At 36.3% G+C, this 19,158-nt stretch overlaps 1 protein-coding gene across 3 annotated transcripts; it reads right to left on the bottom strand.

Moving 5' to 3' along the window:
- Positions 1 to 1,154: 1,154 nt before the first annotated feature.
- LOC104588912 (3beta-hydroxysteroid-dehydrogenase/decarboxylase) lies at positions 1,155 to 18,760 on the bottom strand. Of its 3 annotated transcripts, none has more exons than XM_010247037.3 (13): positions 18,621 to 18,760; positions 17,813 to 18,057; positions 17,551 to 17,640; positions 17,320 to 17,453; positions 16,225 to 16,395; positions 11,665 to 11,790; positions 7,119 to 7,198; positions 4,729 to 4,927; positions 4,038 to 4,143; positions 3,466 to 3,640; positions 2,921 to 3,077; positions 2,302 to 2,342; positions 1,155 to 1,575 (listed from the first exon to the last, which is right to left on the bottom strand). In XM_010247037.3, exons 2-13 carry the CDS (start codon positions 18,042 to 18,044, stop codon positions 1,539 to 1,541), a joined length of 1,548 nt encoding a protein of 515 aa, XP_010245339.2. In that variant the 5' UTR covers positions 18,045 to 18,057; positions 18,621 to 18,760; the 3' UTR covers positions 1,155 to 1,538. The 3 variants fall into 3 exon arrangements, with proteins under 3 accessions (XP_010245339.2, XP_010245337.2, XP_010245338.2); XM_010247035.3 differs by having other exon boundaries at positions 2,302 to 2,368; XM_010247036.3 differs by lacking the exon at positions 18,621 to 18,760 and adding an exon at positions 18,433 to 18,575 and having other exon boundaries at positions 2,302 to 2,368.
- Positions 18,761 to 19,158: the final 398 nt, after the last annotated feature.

A 19,158-nucleotide genomic window follows, 5' to 3' on the forward strand; every position in this document is an offset into this window, starting at 1 on the left:
CGAGGTCTCCCTCAATTGCCGAGGTGCCAAATCGATGTCTCCCTCAACTGCTGAAGTGTCGAACTGAGATTTCCCTAGTAGTTGACAAGGTGCCGAGTTGAGGTCTCCCTCAATCGTCGAGGTGTTGAGTCAAGATCTCCCTTAGTGACCAAGGTGTCAAGCCAAGGTCTCCCTTAGTGGTCAAGGTGTCATCTAACTCGAGCTCGATTCGAATTAGATACTTGAGCTTTTCGACCTCAGCTCGGCTCAAACTTGACTACCTTTGATTGCAGGTCCCCTAGCAACCGAGATGCCGAGCTGAGGTTTCCCTCAATTGGAGAGAGAGTGGCATTCTTATAATTTATAAGGAGTGAGAGAGATGCTAGGAGAGAGAAAGAGAGAGATGGTAGGAGAGAGAGAGAGATGGCATTCTTGTAATTTGTAAGAGAGAGAGAGAGAGAGAGTTGGTAGGAGAGAGTGGCATTCTTGTAATTTGAAAGAAAAAAGGCAAGAGAGAGAGAGGGAAATTAACATGGAGAAAGGTGTTAAAGTTAAACAAGAGTGGAGAAGTTGCATATCATCCCGCAACTCCACTCGTGTTGCACGTCAGTTGGCTTCAAAACCAGTACATATCGGTTGATAAGATCGGAAATTAAACTATCGGTTAAGTATATTTTGGCATCGATGCTGCAGATACGGGTATACAGCAGATTTGTGGGTTGGAAGCACCGTTTCCTAAGAAAATGGTGTCTTTTTTTGTTTGAAAACATTACTGTCAGGTAGGACGTTTCCTGGAGCAACAATATTTTCTGTTTGGCACCAATGCTCCAGGAAACTTTTCAGCACTGGTACCTATTATCCAGTGCCACATCATGTCCTTATCACTGCCACCCCATATCCCTATTGGCAGCAACAAGCTGCAGCTTTAGGAAATGACAAATTCGGTGTTGCTCTAAGCCACACCTTCCCGATTTCCAAGGCATGTCTTAGAACACCGTCTTTTATGGAAAAACAGTTCCAAACAAACAGTCATTTCCTGGAGCACTGTTTTTTCAATGTGGCGCTGATGTGTCGTCGTTTTCTGGAGCAACAGCATCAAGCCAAACAGACGCTAAATAACAAATACACTTCAAACAAATTAAATGTCTAGATGCAGTGTGACGTTGACAAGGAAATAAACCAAAACACACCAAATACAACAATTTCATTAAAATATCTGCTAGAAAATTTCAAATCATAAAATTTAAACACATGAAAATTCAAATCACAGTACACTGAACAGTTTATACATTTTGAATGACCAAGTGATGCATGCCTGCAGGGGATACAGAATACAGAGACGCTACAAATACAGCAATTTCAACCACATCTCAAATCACAAAAAGCTCGTCTAAGCGCTTAAGGCTGAAAAGGATCAAGAATAAACCGAAGAAAACTAGAGCTTTATCATGCTGCTCTGTCATTTGGAAATCAGCAATTTCTTGCTGATATCGGATTTCAGTTTCCATCCAAACGAAAAAGCTCCATGGATCAAACCATCAATTTCCTCTTCCTTTTTCTCATACACATAGAATGCTGTAAAGGCAAAGGGTACTCCTGCATTTAACTTAGTTCATTAGTAACAAGCTCAAATAGACTTAAGCCTCAACACCAATGCATGAGGTGAGTCTCCACATAAATCTAGCAAGAAATAGTGGAATTCAGATATCACTATTTTCTTGGCAACGAACTTTCTTTTCCCTTCTGGGGGTGGGGAGAGTGGGTTGGGATCCTGTCCTGATTACTTTGCATGAATGCCACTGAATAGCTGAGGCATTACAAACATTTCCTTCTCATTCTCCCATCCTGATGCAAATATTCTTTCCATGTCCACAGCACATTGACTGGAATTGTTATTTGGATGCCTTTAAAGTAACAGGTGTAGATATTATGGCACTTGGAACTTGATCTCAAACTTATAATATGCTGATCATGCTCCAAGCTGAAATCGACAAAGTTGGCACTTTGATGCGGAACACCCAAAAAGCAGCTAATTAGGTGGATGAAATGCCTAAGCAAGCTGGAATCACACCACAAAGGCCTTGGCTTGTTTGAGATTTAGCTTAGGATTACCCATCAAAAATAGGCTAGACAGAACTTCAGAGAGTTTAAATAATCAATGAAAACAATTGAAAACAGGTTATGTAGGACACTTGCTCAACTTCAGTCATTTTTTCTATTAATCTTAATTTAGTGCCATGACTCGTGCCATTATTCTCATAGGTTATGTAGGACACTTGCTCAACTTCAAGTGGAAAGACACATGGAAAATCTGGTACAAACCTGTAATAAATATTCTCTGAAGTGAAGTGGTTCCAAGTAAGCTGAGAATCAATAGACAAACAATAACCTATTTATTTCAACAGTAAAGAAAGATCAGTATACAGCAAAAACAATCAATGAAAAGTGAAAACAAGAGAAAGTGTCTACACTAGATTAAACAAGACTAAATTAGTCTCTGTCAGTCTCATTTGGTTCCAAAGTCTGTTCAAATACAGCAATGACAATAAACAAGCCATCTTAGTATTGCAGCTCAGTGAGCACTATGCGGCCTTTAAATAGGTCCTTTCAATGGATACCAAATTACCTTCAATACATTGTTTTGCAGAAACAACATCCTGTGAAATATTAGCAACCAATATGATTACTCTCCAGTTACAACTTGAGAGACTTAAGATATACTCTTCTAACATTCTAAATTAACTAAGGTTTATTTCAGACAGATGCACTCTCTGCAGTGTATACATCTTAAATTCATTCCTTGTCTACATTGAGTTGTTTCTGTCTAGTTTAGCCAGTAGAAGAAAATATTAAAAAAAGTTAAAAACCTTTTAACAATAAAAACATAAAAATCTGTAAGATACATATGAAATGAGAGAAGAGAGAGATGAAGGGTATAGACCTTGACGAACAGTTTCCAGTTCTTTCCCATGTAGAGAACTTTTAGAATGTTAATTGCAGAGTTCCATGTGGATGCAGCCAATAGAGCAACCTTCTGTGATGTCTCTTCAGAAAAGCAAAAATTGGATGCAGGGATTTTCTCAATTGTATAGCCTAATCTGAACCAATAGAATTCTTGTTCTTAGCAGAGAAATGGTGCTTATGGTGTTTCAATGAAGAAACCAAATACATATCTCAATGCCTCATTCATATGGGGCCATCTTATTGATTAAAGCTCTGAATCGATAACCAGTCTTGGATTGGCTGTATAGCTATAAAAATCCAACTGAATGATGCAAAGTGATTAACCATGGGGCTACACAACCAAACCAAGAATTAGGAAATGATTAGAGTTTAGATCAATAACTTGCTCTTTCTTGAACAATGACAATGAGTGGGCAAAAGGTCAGAGGCATATGGTCAACAGAGTTTTTCTGTTTTTGTTTTTAACATAGAGACTGAATATATAGAGTTTTTCCGTTCTTTCAACATAGAGAGTGAATATACATTTTTGCAGGTAGAAGGCCATGGACAAACAGGAAGACTGTGACTGCAAAGAGAAGCTTTGAGATGGCAGTTATGGCAGTGTATCCAGACGCAATGAAGTAATAGTAAAAAGCAATCATGACTAGCACTGTGGTTAGCGTCTGCTTTTTCTCTTTCCACAGGAGTGTGTTGGCAACTGAAAAATGTCATTAGCAATAGCAGCATTAATAAATTATGCAAAAAAGAGATATGTTCAGACTAGATTTACCAACTGAAATATAGAGCTCATCCCTGTAATAATGGGCCTTTTCTAATTTATCATCTATATATTTTCATAACATAATTTTTCACCAGTAGCTGATAAACATGTGTATCCAAAGCTGGTTATTGAAAACATTTCCAAGAACTGCAACTTTTAGCCTTAAAGGCTAGTGCCTCATGATTTACTGATTATGATCATTCAATCTGTATAATCTTGGCATCTAGCAGCCACAAAGTAGACGACTAATTAATGGTTCAGTTGGATCACAATTCCTACTGATGGACAGAAGTACCTTGGTTAGGGCAGAAATTTATGATTTAAAGGAACATACCCTTTCCACTTCCAAGATATATGAAAACCTTAGATGGGCCATCTCTTTTAGGTTGACACTCAGCTCTCAAGTGTGGATATGACTCAATCATCCTTTTCAGACCCTCCTGCAATATCAAGTACAATGATTTAAAATCACAGATGGAAACAAACATAAACATCTATGTTAACATCAAAAAATCATGTCACATGTGATGGGAACACCAACCAATCATTGTTTTCTAAGGAAAGGCCCTCTCTTGTATGAACAAAAGCATGAAGAGTGTAAATTCAATTCAACTGAATGGGAATTCATGAAATATACATTTTGGAAATAATAAAGGAGTCCAAAAGTGACTCTTAAACATGAACACAGTATGCAATGCATAACCGAGGTCTAGCTCAACTACATCAGATAACTGCCATCTGGGAGGTAAAGATTTTGTGTCCAGTGTGCAGTTGCATAGATTTTATTAACAATCCAAAGGAAGTGATTTTATTGGACAACTAGAATCATCTCACCACCCTGATTCTTGAACTGTAGAGCATCCAAGAGGTTCCTCTCAGTTGGATATCCACCCAATGGGAAGAAGAACCTACTCCTGCACAAACATCATTTTCTTTCTACTGTATTTACCCTTTAAATCACAATTTATCTCTATTCATGTTTATATCAGACTTCTACAATCATTAGTTAGAGAAACCAGAGCAACCTGAAGTGGGACAATAGGCGAATAGCCAAGTTGATCCTTGGCTTTTGAACAATTATAAGTCCTGCTGCATGAGAGGAGTCTGATTCTTGAAGGTGTTAGCTGTGGAACCCGCATGCCATATGGGGCTAAGATCCTATATGTCCACTCCACTATATATGCGATCGGCATCATAACAGAGGCAGGGATTTTGATTCTTGGCCTGCAAATCATGCAATGTTAAAACACAGAACACAGGACATTGATGCCACTTACATACTACTTCTGTTCTGCATGGTATACTTAATAATATTATACAAGGTTCAAAGTATGAATACAATATATCCCAATATCAGGTGTATTCTATCATATTTTGGAGTCACCACAATGGCATATAATGGGCGTTGGGGGATTTGAATGTTTTAAAACGTTAAAATATGATGTGCAGGACCCCTGTCAAAAAGTCAGATCAAAAAGTTTAAAAATAATAATAATAACAATAATAGTTTTTCTGAGCTGAAACTCTCAATGTGCAAAATTTGTGTATTGAGAGTATTGATACTCTGAACCATGATCTTATATAGACATGCCAAAATGTCTAGTATCTGAGATGCTGAATCTAACAATCCACAAACCAACATTAACATGTGTCAGTGTCCATTTTACATTAATAGGGTGTAAAATGGTTGAAGATAAAAAGAAACCAGTGAATTGCTAATGATGTGAAAATAAAATAAATGAATAAGTAATTGTCTGCAAAAGAATATATCAGCAACAGATGATATTGCTGAATGCAGTGTTTTAAAAGTGCAAGGGCCATTTTGCACCTGAGGTGCGAGGCACGCACCTTTTTTAAGCAAGGCCCAAAAATGCTAAAAATTCAAAAAAATAAAAATGCTAAATATTAAAAATATTAAATACATTATTAATTAAAATATAAACTTAAATTTTAAAATAAATTTTTTAAAAAAACTATTATCTCAAATTAAAATACATAAACATAACATGTAAAACATATTTAAAGTGAAAATTTAAAAATAAAATCAAGCATTACATATAAAACATATTCAAGCTTGTAAACTCTTAATCTCTCTATTTTTTCCCAAATGCATTACTTCAAATAGCTAATGTGATGTTAAACATTATGCATTCCTAATTCTACGAGCCACCTCGGTACCAAGCCCCTTGAGGTAAGTCACATATCAAGGTCTTAAATTCTTAATCACTATAAAAAACAAAAGGTTTTATAACTTAAGCGTCTTAAAAATATCTGAATGAACAACATTAACAAAAAAGGGGTTTTCAAAAAAAGATATTTCTAAAAGACACTTAAAGTTATAAAACCTTTTTTATAGGGAATTAGGGATTAAGACTTTAAGACCTTGATATGGACTTTTTTGGACTTGTCTCGAGGGGCTTGTGGTCAGGGGTCCAGGGGTGGAGCCCCTGGCCCAGCTTCTAAGCACAAAAAAAAAAAAATGCACAGATTTTCAAAAGGTGCATGCCTGGGCTGAAGTGCAAGGCGCACCAATTACACACCTTTTGAAAGTACTGTGCCTAGGACCTAGGCAAGGTGCATACCCTAAAATGTGCCCCGCCTGTACGCCTAGGTGTGCCTTTTAAATCACTGGCTCAATGAACTTCCACAAAGAACATTTTAAAACATGGATGTATTTTTTTTTTCTGATAAATGATTTAAAACATGGAAGTATGGCACAAGGCATTCCACCATCCTAAGGTTCGAGGCATAAACCAGAATGCAAGAGGCATAAGCCTCCTCAGCATGGATTTTGTAATTACTAATAATTAAAAAAAAAAAGCTAAAACAAATAAAAATTATAGTAACTATCCCATAAAAATAGGAAATTTTGTGAGAAATTAAAAACTTTCATATTTATAATTTCTAAAATGTAACCATCATATCTAAGTACAGAATCGAAGTATCATTGCATGAAGCATTATCATCCATCACTATAACACTCGCAAAGATACAAATCAAAATTCCAGAATTAACAATTTACAAGAATTGCACAACATTGACATAAACAAGTCACTCATATTTAAGTGGAATTAAAACATTAAAAGAAATCAAAGCTATAGTGTTCCCACTTCTATATATAACATACTGCAATAAACAAATTTGGAGGGATTTCATTTTCTGTATTGTGTTAAAATATAATGGGGAACACAATAAAATGGTTCATCCACTTTCATTTATAATTATAAAATACCAGCTTAAAAGGTAAGAACATATGAGGAATACGCCTCTACTGTTAATTTCCAGGCATTTTCATAGTGCTTTGCCCACAAGCATGCCTCCAGTGCCTTTTAAAACACTACCAACAAAAGCCATTAATTTGGTGAAGCTTGTCCCCAGATGGAAATGAAAAATGATGGACAAAAATTGAGATCACCTTTCATAGCCAAGACCTTCAAGAATCATTGACATGAACTCCCAAAACTTTATTGGCTCCATATTTGTTATAAAGTATGCCTGCAAAAACCAAGGGTCAAGTGACTGAATTTATCAATAGAACAATTTGGGATAGAACCATAAACCAATACATTAAGGTTCAAGATTGAGCTAGCTAGCACATTAACATGCTAGACTCTGCTGGATTTCATATGAGGCCAGCAATGCTGTACAGAGTAGGGTGTTGGGCAGTCAAGGAACAACATATCCAAAATATGAATGTAGCAGAAATGTGAATATTGAGATGGATGGGTGGAAAAACTAGAAAGGACAGGGTCAGAGATGACTCATTTGACTAAACGTAGCAGTAACTATCTCCAATAGGTGATAACTGATAAAATGAGGAAAATAGACTATGATGGTTTGGTAGCATGCAGAAAAGACCAGACTAAGATGGTAAGTAATCTACTAATTCCTTCTTTAAAGCCCTTTATTCATATCTGCAAGACACCAAATTTCCAGCTAGGAAGGTGGGGAACTCCATCATTCCTCTGAGAGTATCCCTTTTAGTGTGCGAGGCATGTTTGGTGAGAATTAACACATGGTATATTCTGCAAAAGAAGAAAAAGGGAAGAATGTGAATGTCTCCTTGTGTGCATTATTTTCATAAGGAATGGAGAATCGGCAGAAAACCTCCTCCATTGCCTCTAGCCAGACGTTTGTGGCACTACTTTTTAAACTTGATTGGTTATAGTTGGGCTGATCTGGGGCATATCCAAGGTTATATCAGTGAAATGCGCAAGGTTTAGGCAACAAAGTGAAAATATATTGGAGTACGGTTACACATGCAATCATGTGGGGTGTGTGGGAAGAGCAAAACAGAAGAATTTTTTATAATAAGGTTGGCTCTGATAAAGAGCTGGTAGCGCAGAACTTCCACTTGTGCAACTCATTCTGAGGCTTTTCATGGCATTTCTTTGGGAGACCTCCAAAGGAACCTTGTGGAGATACTTCAATCACCTCCGGCGTCCCAAACCTTGTTGCAGGCTTCTAACAGGATGGAAGAGGCACAGTTCAACTCTTGGGCAACCCTGGTGAGGCCAGCATTGGAGGTGTGATCTTGAGGAGGGATGGTAGCATGCTGGGCCTTTTACTGGACCAATTTGACTTGCTGACTCTACAAAAGTGGAAATTGTAGCTATGTGAACAGGGCTCCAGATTGCTAGACAGATGGACTTATCATCCTTATCTGTTGAAGGTGACTTGGCAAGCACAATTAACTGAGATGAGAACAGTGGTGCATGGAGGTTGGCTCATTTTTTAACCGAAGCCAGGGATAAAGCAACATCAATGCAAACAAGGCTAGGATTGAATACCAAGAAACTTAACCAAGATGGCTGATGAGTTGGCTAAGGCAGGTGTTCATAGGAAAAAAATGTAAGTGATAGCACTCTGCCTGTGTAAATATTTTTAGGGAGGGACCGTCTTTTTTGTTTGTACATCCCCTTAGGTAAAACTTGCCCTTTATTTATTATATATACATACGAAAGTTATCTTTCTCAAAAATAACAAGTGATCCATGACATTAAAAGGGCTAGAAGATCTAGGGGCAGACAAAATGGATATGGGTTGACATTGTAAGAAATGATTTAAGGGCTCATAATTTAACACTGGATATGGAACTGAACCAAATGGAATGGCAAAACAGGGTTCATATAGCCAACCCCATATAGCTGGGACAAGGATTAGATGATGATGATGATGACTCTGCCGACTTCATAAGAACATGTGAAGAATGAAGAATCTGTCATGCCGACCACAAGAATAGTTTACAGCCACCAGGTTATGAGAGTAGTACATGCATTGGGACTGCATCCACCATCGACACATTCCACCAAGGAGAGATGCTACAGTCCCAGAAGAAGGAAACATTAAATAATGGTGATAATGTATAAAAGCTCTCCAGTTAATACAAGCCAAATCCCCTTTGAAAATCTCAAAGCTATGGAATCGGATGAGACCAGTAATCCTGGCATACCAATGACAGAAACCAAGCAAAAATATAGCACTAGTCAAGTATTCATTAGCCAATTAACATTTCATGATCAGGTCAGGCCACCTGTAATTGCAAGTCTGTGACAGGCAAATCTTCTAGGGGAGTGCAAAAAAACAAATATTGATCCATGAGAGCTAACAGTTTCAGATTTGAGCCATTTGCAAAATCAGATCTATATACCCTTTATTTTTCTTTAGGCTGTGTTTGTTTCTCCACCAATAGAAAAAAAAAAAATCAGACTGACAAGGAAAACAAAGTATCCATTAAAAGAGGTGAAAAGATAGCTCAGATATTTCAGTATGAAAAATTTTTCTGTTCATTTTACGAAACTCGAGAATATTTTAAGGAAAAAAGAAAAGAGGCAATCATTGAGCCATCATGATTACTGATTAGGGTGGTTCATTGGATGAAAACTGTGGAGCTATTTGCTGACTTTTCTTCAATCGATATTATGAAGAACTTGAAGGAAGTGGCTTCTTCTGATTCATATCAGGTCAAGATGAGGCATTTATGGTCTCCACCAGTTAATGATTTTATTAAATTCAATTTGGATGGAAGTAATGCAGGCAATACAGGTCCTTCCGGTATTGGTGGGGTGTTTAGGAATAAGGAAAGCAAAGTTATTGACTTGGTCTCAGGACCAAATGGTGTAGGAGACTCATTAAGAGCTGAGATTCTGGCTGTGATGGAGGGAGTGCAAAAGGCAAAGGATATGAATGTAAAGCTGATTATAGAAGGTGACTTAAAGCTGGTAGAGGATTGGCTGCAAAAGGAGGGGAGTGGTTTCTGGAAGTTCAGTGGTAAAAAGAAGAAATACAAGTGACTAACTCAAGATATGGAGGTGAAGATTTGTTGGGTTAAAAGAACTGCTAATGCTTTTGCCTATGTTCTAGCAAAACAAGGGGTGGAAAGGAATCAAATGTATTGGGCACAATTGTAATCTGTATTTTATTTTTTCGGTGAGGAGAGTTAAGAAGTTTACCTCTCCTCTCCTGTGTAATTTTCTTATAAATTAACTAATAAAATTCTGTTGTTGATCAAAAGAAAAAAAAAAAAAAGAAGCCTTAATGATAGATTGTTAATGAGGGATTTGATTGGTGGTTAGATGATAATTGTGTGGAAAGTTTTTAAGCTATATGGGTTGAGACAGAAAATGATATTGAATTACTGATCAAAAAAGGAAAAAGAACAGCATTGATTGCATACTATGGAAGTGCCATGAATTGGCAAAAGCAATGGCAGAAACTACTAAATCATAAAATTTACCATAATCACTCAATACCAAATACTAATTAGAACGGAAACTGCTGACAATTAAAATCAAAGTCTCTCATTTTGCTTCAAATATAATATTCCTATTTCTATCCTGATTCCATTTCTTTATTGTGGATCCTAATAAGCCTAGACATAAGACACTCCTTTTTCTTTTTTTTTTTCAGCTATTAAGTTAAAGGATTGGGACTAAAATTACATCCCTATGCCCCAGAATACACAACAGTAAGAAACATTGAAAATGGTCAAATGGATCTCTTTATCATAAGTTAAAGTTTTTGATTATTTCTCTTTTGATATTCGGAACTTAAAAAGAATCCAACACATGATGCATTATACAGCTGATGCATATAACAGCACTAACATTTGTGGCTGATGCTTTGTCACCTGCTACATTGAACCTCTCTTATCTAATGAATTTTCTTTTTTGTTTATCTTCAAAAAAAAAAAAAGATGATGCATTATACAGCTGATGTGTATAATAGCACTAACATTTTGAACCAAATCTAGAACATTGTATATATAGCAGAAACATAGACTTGTCCATTAACAAGTAAAAAAAAAAGTGCATTTGTTGTGCAACCAGAAAATTCTTTAGCAAACATTTGTGCAGAAGTCTGTGGTGGCACAGTGGCAGTATTTCTAATTATATTTACCTTGGGTTTTCTTCATTGTTTTTTCTTTTGAAAGATGAATATGTTCCATTAAAAGAAAGAAGAGGGACCTTCAAAGAACTATATAAAAAGAAGGGCTATAAAAAAGCAACTCAACAGCTAAAAGCTATTTGCACACATTAAGATGATTAAAAAAAATTGCAACTGGTAGTCAAGCTTGATTGAGTTGTTGCTCCCTTTCTGTTCACATTAAACCATCCCTATCACCCTCCTTTGTTTTTCTGGTGCATTTTCTTAATGTTTTAGCTAAAGATTTCTACTATGTGCAATCTGGTGCCTCACCCTAATGATAATAGTAATAGTAATTTATAATAAAGAAAGCAAACTATGGGAGATATCTGAGGTGGACCAAGGAATGGTAGGTTCCTTTCATTCAAATACTATGCAGCACCATCTGAGAGCATGTCAACAGACTCTCCAATAGGAACCATATATTTTCTCTTTCCATGAAAATGGAGTAGGGTATGACATTTGCAGCTACTCAAAGCATGCCAAAATACCACATGGAACCAAAAAGTAGAACTTAAAAGTAGCATACATAGTACCTGCCCTGCAGCTCTCTTTGCACCTTCTCCTTCTGAAGCTAGGGTTTGCTCAGCACATATATGCGCATGAGCCACATTTTCAACATATGTGAAATCATACAAGTTATTTCCATCACCAATGATGAACTGATAAAAAAAATAAAACAGAAAAATATCATCAGGCTGTATTTACATAAACAAAGGATGCATCAGCATGCCATCAAAAAGCATCATAAAGAAAACAGTTCTGTGTTCTCATCTTTTGTTACTTTTATTTCTCTATTTTATTAGATTTTTTTTATAATTGCCGTTATTTAGATCAAAAGAAATAATAGGCATGAGTATGAAACAGTCCAAAAAAATTTTTTTTGAATGGTACATGGGTAGTTGGGAACCAAGAGATGGTAACTTAGTTCTATGTCCTTCCAAATCTATCGAAAGAATTCTATGTCCTTCCAAGTACCACTAGGTACCTCTGTCAGGTAGCAGATCTCTTTTTTTGAAAGTAAAAAAGAAAATTTCATTAAAAGGAAGAAAAAAAATACAATCTGGATAGGTGATAAGGTAGCACCTAAACCACCGAGATTACAACCGAATCGGAGCAACAAAATTTCCAGATTACAAATTGAAATACACCACCTCCCGAGGACAAATACTAAAAACTTCTCTCAGCATTAAGAGCATTGGCAGCAAAAAACCAACAGCAATGAAATTGCCCACAGCCACCCCCAACTTCTACCAACTCCAAGGACCTTCACCCAAGATAGCCACTCCGATCCTTCCTCCCCTCCCCTAAACTACTTAAACTTCCAAAGCCCCTTCACTCTTCTTCAATCCATCCGTCTTCCTTTCCCTCCCCTTCATCCCAAATCTCACCTCCCTCTCCCACTATTTTCTTTCTAAATTCCTCTTTTCTTCTTTTTTTTTTTCAAACTGTTCTATTGCCTTTCTGACCACACTCTCCCCTCCCAAAAAGAACAAACCAAGAGATTTGCCCACTTTCACCTGTCTCTCCACTGTCTTCTTGATTTCCACCCTCCTCTCACCTGATTTTCCTTTTTCTAGAGTCTTCCCCCCTTCCAGACCCACTACCACATCATCCCCTGCCTTTGGCAAAAAATTCTCACTCTCATCTCCAGCCTACAAAGGTTGTTTTTCTTCTTGGGGGTTCTCGACACAAGAACTTTTCACTTTTACTTCTTTTATAAATTCTTTTGTATTTGTTAGTCGGACCTGCTCCAACCAGACCTTTCAGTCTTGAGAAAACCCTTGTGACATGAACCATGCTAGATTTACTCGAAGCACTGGGTTTTCTTGGAATCTCAAAAACATCACCCTTAACAGCCCATCAGCCCTATCACTCCCTTTCCTTCTACGGCCCAAATCAACGCCTAATCTTAAGATTGACAGAATAAATTTAGGAGGTGAGATTCCAACACGTGCATATTATATGCAAAGTTTGTTGTTAGCTCAATGACATGGGAGATCTAGGGATGGAGTTGAAGGCAGCACAACGAGTAAAAATTTTGGAAGTTGAAAATTTTGTAAACTGCTCCTAGGTTTTTTCTTCCAATAAGTTAAATATTAGGGTAAAAGACTTAAACCTCTCTTGATGTTCCTCCTAAATACTGAAACATCCCTTCTCTTTTCAAATTGGACTGCTACCTTCCCTTTTGGATGATGACATAGGACAAAAATGCCCCCTCTGTTATCAATCTGTTCAAATCCGTTTACATGTAGCATCATATGCAAATCAATTTTTTTAAAAACCGAAGTTTTCCTTTTATGATCCTTTGTCTTTGGTACCTTGTTTTTATTTCGCTAAGGAAGTAACTTCATTTAAAGAAGCAAGATAAGAAAGAGTAGTGAAACATGCCAAAACTTTTGCTCTGTCAATCTCCATGTGAGCATGTTCTAACCATTAATTCATTGACACCAAAATTCCCACTAACAGCAAAGGATAAAAATAACTTTTTTTGAAATTCTTTCTCTGCCTTTTATTTCCTTCCCCTGTCTTTTTCTCTCTCATTTGTCTATCTTGTTATAGAATTGTAGTTTGAAAACTGACTGTTGTATAACTTCTCCAAACAAGCAGCACTACCACAATGGAGCTACTCTTTATACAAAGACTATTGATCAAAATCTTTTCTGAACTCCCAGTGAAGTATCATCTTTAGATTCAAAATTGTATGAAAACTTTGTGTACTTTGATTTCAGGTTCTTTTTATCAAACAGCACTAGCTGCACTACTGTTCACAAAATGTCCGGTCTGCATAGGTGAGAAAAGACTCAAATTGGCAGTTGACTGACATGGGAGGTCTTACTCCTTTTTGAAAAATGAAGGAAGGTTTTAGTATTTATTAGAAACATTAAGGGAGGTTTAAGTCCTTTACCCTAAATATTACTATTTTTCCAACAATAAGTTTTTAATCTCTCCTAATCAAAATACAAATAATCATTAATGCTAAGGTATTATTAGGCATGAATAACATTTAAATCACTAATAATTACTTCAATTTTCAAGAAAATAAATGGCATAAAATAGATTTATTATTTAAGGTTTTCTAAGGAAGTCCTTGCAAATGCTTATAATGTAAATAGGTTTTCTAACATTTAAATCACTAAATAGGTATGATTCAGACTATTCCTTGTGTTACTCTCTAAACCATGCATAGAAACACTAGTGTGAATCATGAACAGTATCACTTTCTAGTTCTTTTCACTAGTATCATTTTTCTAGTTCTACTTATTACACTCCAAAACAGTAGAACTAGTATGAATTATGAATATATCAACACAAACCTATGGATGGTATGGATGGTAGTGCATTAAGGCCAAGCAAGGTTCAAAGTATCGATACAATATGCATTTCGACCATATCGTATCGGTACTTAGAAACAGCTGAAACACCTTTTTTTTTAGTTTTTTTTTTCAAAGTTTGGTTTTTTGGGAAGCTTAAAATGTGTTTTTTATGATTAAAAAAAGTTGGGGAGGCATTTTGGACTGTATCTTTTTCAAAAGATACGATACGATACGCCCGATACGGGGCGTATCGTATCGATACTTTAAACCATGAGACCAAGTATAGTAACCTGATTAAGACACCTGTGTGAGTGAATGACAGGGAGCTGCTGAGGACCCAAATTTTAAGCCTCAAAAGTGGCCTGGAACTAAGGAGAGATTAACCAAAATATAGCAAGAGGAAAAGCATGGAGAAAGAGAATCAATAATTATCCTTCTTCACTGTTTTCAACACAAATTCTATTTAAGATTTTCTGTCCTAAATCAAACAGAAAACAGAGAAATAGCAGTTCTAGAAGAGCAGATAGAGTTACTGCATACTTGAAAAACAAAGAGAATATATAACCTCAGGAAAAGTAAAGGAGCCGGTCTGCAGTAGGCAACCTTTGGTTCCTTTATTATATTCTTTTTATATTTCTCGCTCCCACCCTTTATTATATTCTTTTTTTTTTTTGAGAGAGAGAGAGAGAGAGAGAGAGTAACTTCTCTGTTTTCTTGTTTTGGTTTTACTTTTGTGCAGTTAATTCTGGGTTTTCCATGTAATTTATCTCTGCAATATCACAGCCACTTTGAAAATATGAAGATCTTACTCCTATTTTTTAATACATTTCAATTTGTTTTTGTCATCTACAGGTCTGCTAGATTAATACCAACTCCAAATCACCAACAATATTCCTTGTCTGTTTCACATCCCTGGTACTATCACAGTCCTACAAATCTGTAATTCAATCCAGATATTCCCAAACAAAACTGACCCATCTGAATAGAAAAAACAAACAGAGATAGAAATAAAAAAAAAAACAAAGAAACAGATTAACATATCTGAATAAAACAAAACTTATGGCGACCTGAAAAAGTAAAAGAAAAGAAAGGAAAAGAAAAGGAAAGGAAAGGAAAAGAAGAGGAGAACAGTATAGAGAAGGAGATAAGGAGAGAAAGAAAGAAGGGAGAACTACCAAGAGAAGTCTAGTTACCTCTCTTGACAATCAACCCAGGATAAATTCTCATTCATTAAGAGGAAAATTACAACTATGCCCCCCCATTACATATGTTAAACATAAGAGAGAAATATAACAGGAAAAGACATATTTGCCCCGGTTAACTAACTTGAACACTCCCCCTCAAGCTGGAGCATATGTGCAATAGAGTTCTAGCCTGTTACAAATATAGTCCATCCTTGACCGACCCAAACAATACATGTGCAAACTCTTTCAAGTTTCAACCTGGCTGGTCCAACTGCTGACCCACCACCCAAAGGGAAAAGACAGGTCAAACTCCAGGTAGGTTTTTAAAACACTGGGAAATATACAGCTGACCTCTTGTAGATTATAATTACAATCCATATGATTCTTTTATAGTTAACAGAACCACAATCTTTATGATTCAAGCTCCAGCTTTCCTCATTTTCATCTGATATTGTATCTTGATGAATTAATTCCCAACAACTTACTTTTGGGGTGGGAGACAAGACAAAAACGCCAAGCAATAATTAAACCAAACTATCAATGACATGGAAATAGACGTAATAGGAAATATTGAAATAAATAAATAAAGTCCAACCTTAGATTTTCCAGCCCTTGCAGCCGAAACTAATGATGGAACCAAAAGCTTGTCACCAGGACCAAAAATGCTACTGGGACGTATGCAGCATGTCAAAAGCCCATTTGTACCATTTGACTTGATGACCAGTTCCTCTCCTTTAGCTTTAGTTGCTGAATAAAAATCATTGTGCTGAAAATTTAACAAATAAGTTCCAAACTTAGAAGAGAAAAGAAATGTCAGTATTTGAGGCAAATATAGCACACATTAAAGAGAAGCTATCAATATTTCTCTCTAGACAAATGACTAGGAGAAAAGGACATATGAACACAGACATAAACACATGTATATACTATGTGTGTATATATAAATGCATACTATATTTCTGTTCAGCTAGAAGAATAAGATTACAATTTTTTTCTTTTCCTTCTCACTCTTCTTTTTTTATTTATTTTTTGTGTATGTCTGTGTAAAATAGAGGGAGGGAGAGAGAGAGAGAGAGAGAGAGAAATCATGAGATGAGAACAGGTTGGGAAAACTTTGTTATATGGCAAGGACACAGCTGGATATGGTATTGAATACGAAATTTACACTAAAAGTTGAAGCATCTAACATGATACAATATTAGTAATCAGGTATTTAGGTATCATAGGAGGGGAATAGAATCCTAGTTTATAACATAAATAAGGCATGTAGCACACCATCATAAGTAATCAAAATCCACCATCTTATGAGTTCTATGAAGAAGATGTTTGCAGCAATATCCAACAACCGAGATGGTCCTAAATATCCAATCTATTACAATATCACATTATTGATAACTGTCAAGAAAAATATGCCAGCATTTCTGTGGGTTCAAGTTGTTGTATCCACATGAGATCTTTCCAAAGCTAGACCTATTAAATGCTACGTCAATGACACCATGCGTATGGAGCATGCAAGGGAAGCTTTTCTATCCTTATTCATATGAACATTAGAAAAATTTTAAACCAGAAAAGAAAACCACATGCTTTCGGTATAAGGTCAAATACTGCTGCTTCCTTTGAGAGGAATGAAGGGCAGATGTAAAGCTTATCTAGATAATGTTAAGAGGAATAAAAATTATAGAGTTGAGACCTTAGGTGGATATGGCATTGATTCATCTCCATTAAATATTCCATGAACTCCATCAAAGACCACACTAGAAGAACTTGTATAGATAAGTCTCTTTACTTTGCACTCAACACAAGCATCGATAACATTTTTAGTTCCTGTAAAATAGAAAATTAAGCATAAAACAAGCATCAAATAGTCAAAGGAACTCCACTACTTGATCTTAGAAAGTCCCACACAACCACAATGGTTTACCTTCAACATTGACCGAATGCTGAAGCTGATAATTATTGATGGATGAATCTGGGGCAGCCATGTGAAAGATAACCTCAGCCCCTTGGCATGCTGCAAAAGGGAAGACAAAATTTGTTTTGAGAAATCACAAGATAAGTAATAACGGGTGTGAACAAAACTTCAGAAGATGTAAAGATCAAAAATTCCCATCTACAAGATCATGCCAATGGAGACCATTAAACCAAAATTATAACCGAGTTGGGAATAAGAGAATAAATATGACCCTTGATCACTTGGGACTTGTTGCGAAGATCGGCAGACACATATTTGGCACGCCCCGATTGAAGAGCTTCCCCAAGGATTCCCTCCTCCTCTTCAGGTTCAAGCTTGATAGATGGGGCCAAGTCAGCAATGCAAACTGACCATTTTCTAGATCGGATCAGCATTTCCACTAAATGCCGTGCTGCAAATCCCCTTCCTCCTGTGACAACACAACACTTCTCTTCCCCTGCCATTTTTTCCTACGTCCTGAACACCATACCAAACCAAAAATCGGTTCTTGAAATTCCAAGAGAAGCTAAACTATAATTTCAATTTGCGATAATAGTCAGAAAAAAACATCTGAACATCGAAAGTGGCATATATGTAGTGTACTTCCTCTGTACCGAGCAAGGCAGAAGAAATCATTTTTTTTTCATAGAACAACTTTAGAATCTAAAGCTTGTCAGATTTCCAAGGCCTCTTTGATCTAAAGCATTGAACAAGAACTAATAGCCATTTGATACAAAGTAGAAACTTATTATACTGCAACCTCAAACGATGCATTGCTGATCTTTTCAGAAAGAATGTTCTTTCAATGTAACTACACAAACAAAATAAAATAAACAAGACACACTCTAATACCGATACAGAAACTTGATTCTTGCACTATAAGAGTCCCGCCTATCTATCAAATCTAAATGCAAGAGAAGGAGAGAAAAGAAAACTTGGGAAGGTATTTGGAAGCGATTCAATGCACGATAATAGATTTTATGCGGACCTAGCTCAGGAAATGTAGAATACAGAGAGAGAGAGAGAAAACAGAAACTGACCTACAATCTAGCAATTGTTGACTGTAACTAAAGTGTCAAGTCTCCTAACCCTCTTCTTCTGATTCTGAAAGATGGTCTTCTTTTCGTTTATCAACAGTCTATTATTTTCTTTGGTGGCATTTCCCTGGTGCCGGTTACCTATCGCTTGTAGGTCTGTAAATGGGTCGGGTCTGCTTCGGGACAGGCGAAACCGTCTATTCCGGTCCCGACCCAGAGGCCAGAGCCAGACCCTTCGGTTCTATATTTCTATATTCTATCTAAAATATTTTTGGAAAATTTCTTAAATTATCGTTTTAGTTAATTGACTAATTATATATTCCTACTGTTTAACACTATTGTCTTGTGCTATCCTTATTGGCAATTACCTAAAACCTTGTCATTAATGCTTATCATTAATGTTCCGTCATAAATTATTCATATGTAATATTACATGACTTATAATTTTTAAAAATCTTTAACTTACCCTTTTATAATCAAAAATGTCATTTTCGTTTGGGCAAAACGATTTTACCATAAAATATTGTTTTATGGTCGAACT

This window comes from Nelumbo nucifera, chromosome 3 (genome assembly GCF_055504915.1).
Source record: "Nelumbo nucifera cultivar China Antique chromosome 3, China Antique-T2T, whole genome shotgun sequence".
In the NCBI taxonomy this organism is placed as follows: domain Eukaryota; kingdom Viridiplantae; phylum Streptophyta; class Magnoliopsida; order Proteales; family Nelumbonaceae; genus Nelumbo; species Nelumbo nucifera.

Coding starts and splice junctions, on each gene's coding strand:
- LOC104588912 (XM_010247035.3), bottom strand. CDS start 18,044: ATGGCAGGGGAAGAGAAGTGTTGTGTTGTCACAGGAGGAAGGGGATTT. Junction 11,791..16,224: donor CAAGGGCTGGAAAATCTAAG/GTTGGACTTTAT, acceptor TTTTTTTATCAG/TTCATCATTGGTGATGGAAA. Junction 4,144..4,728: donor CGCCTATTGTCCCACTTCAG/GTTGCTCTGGTT, acceptor TTGATATTGCAG/GAGGGTCTGAAAAGGATGAT.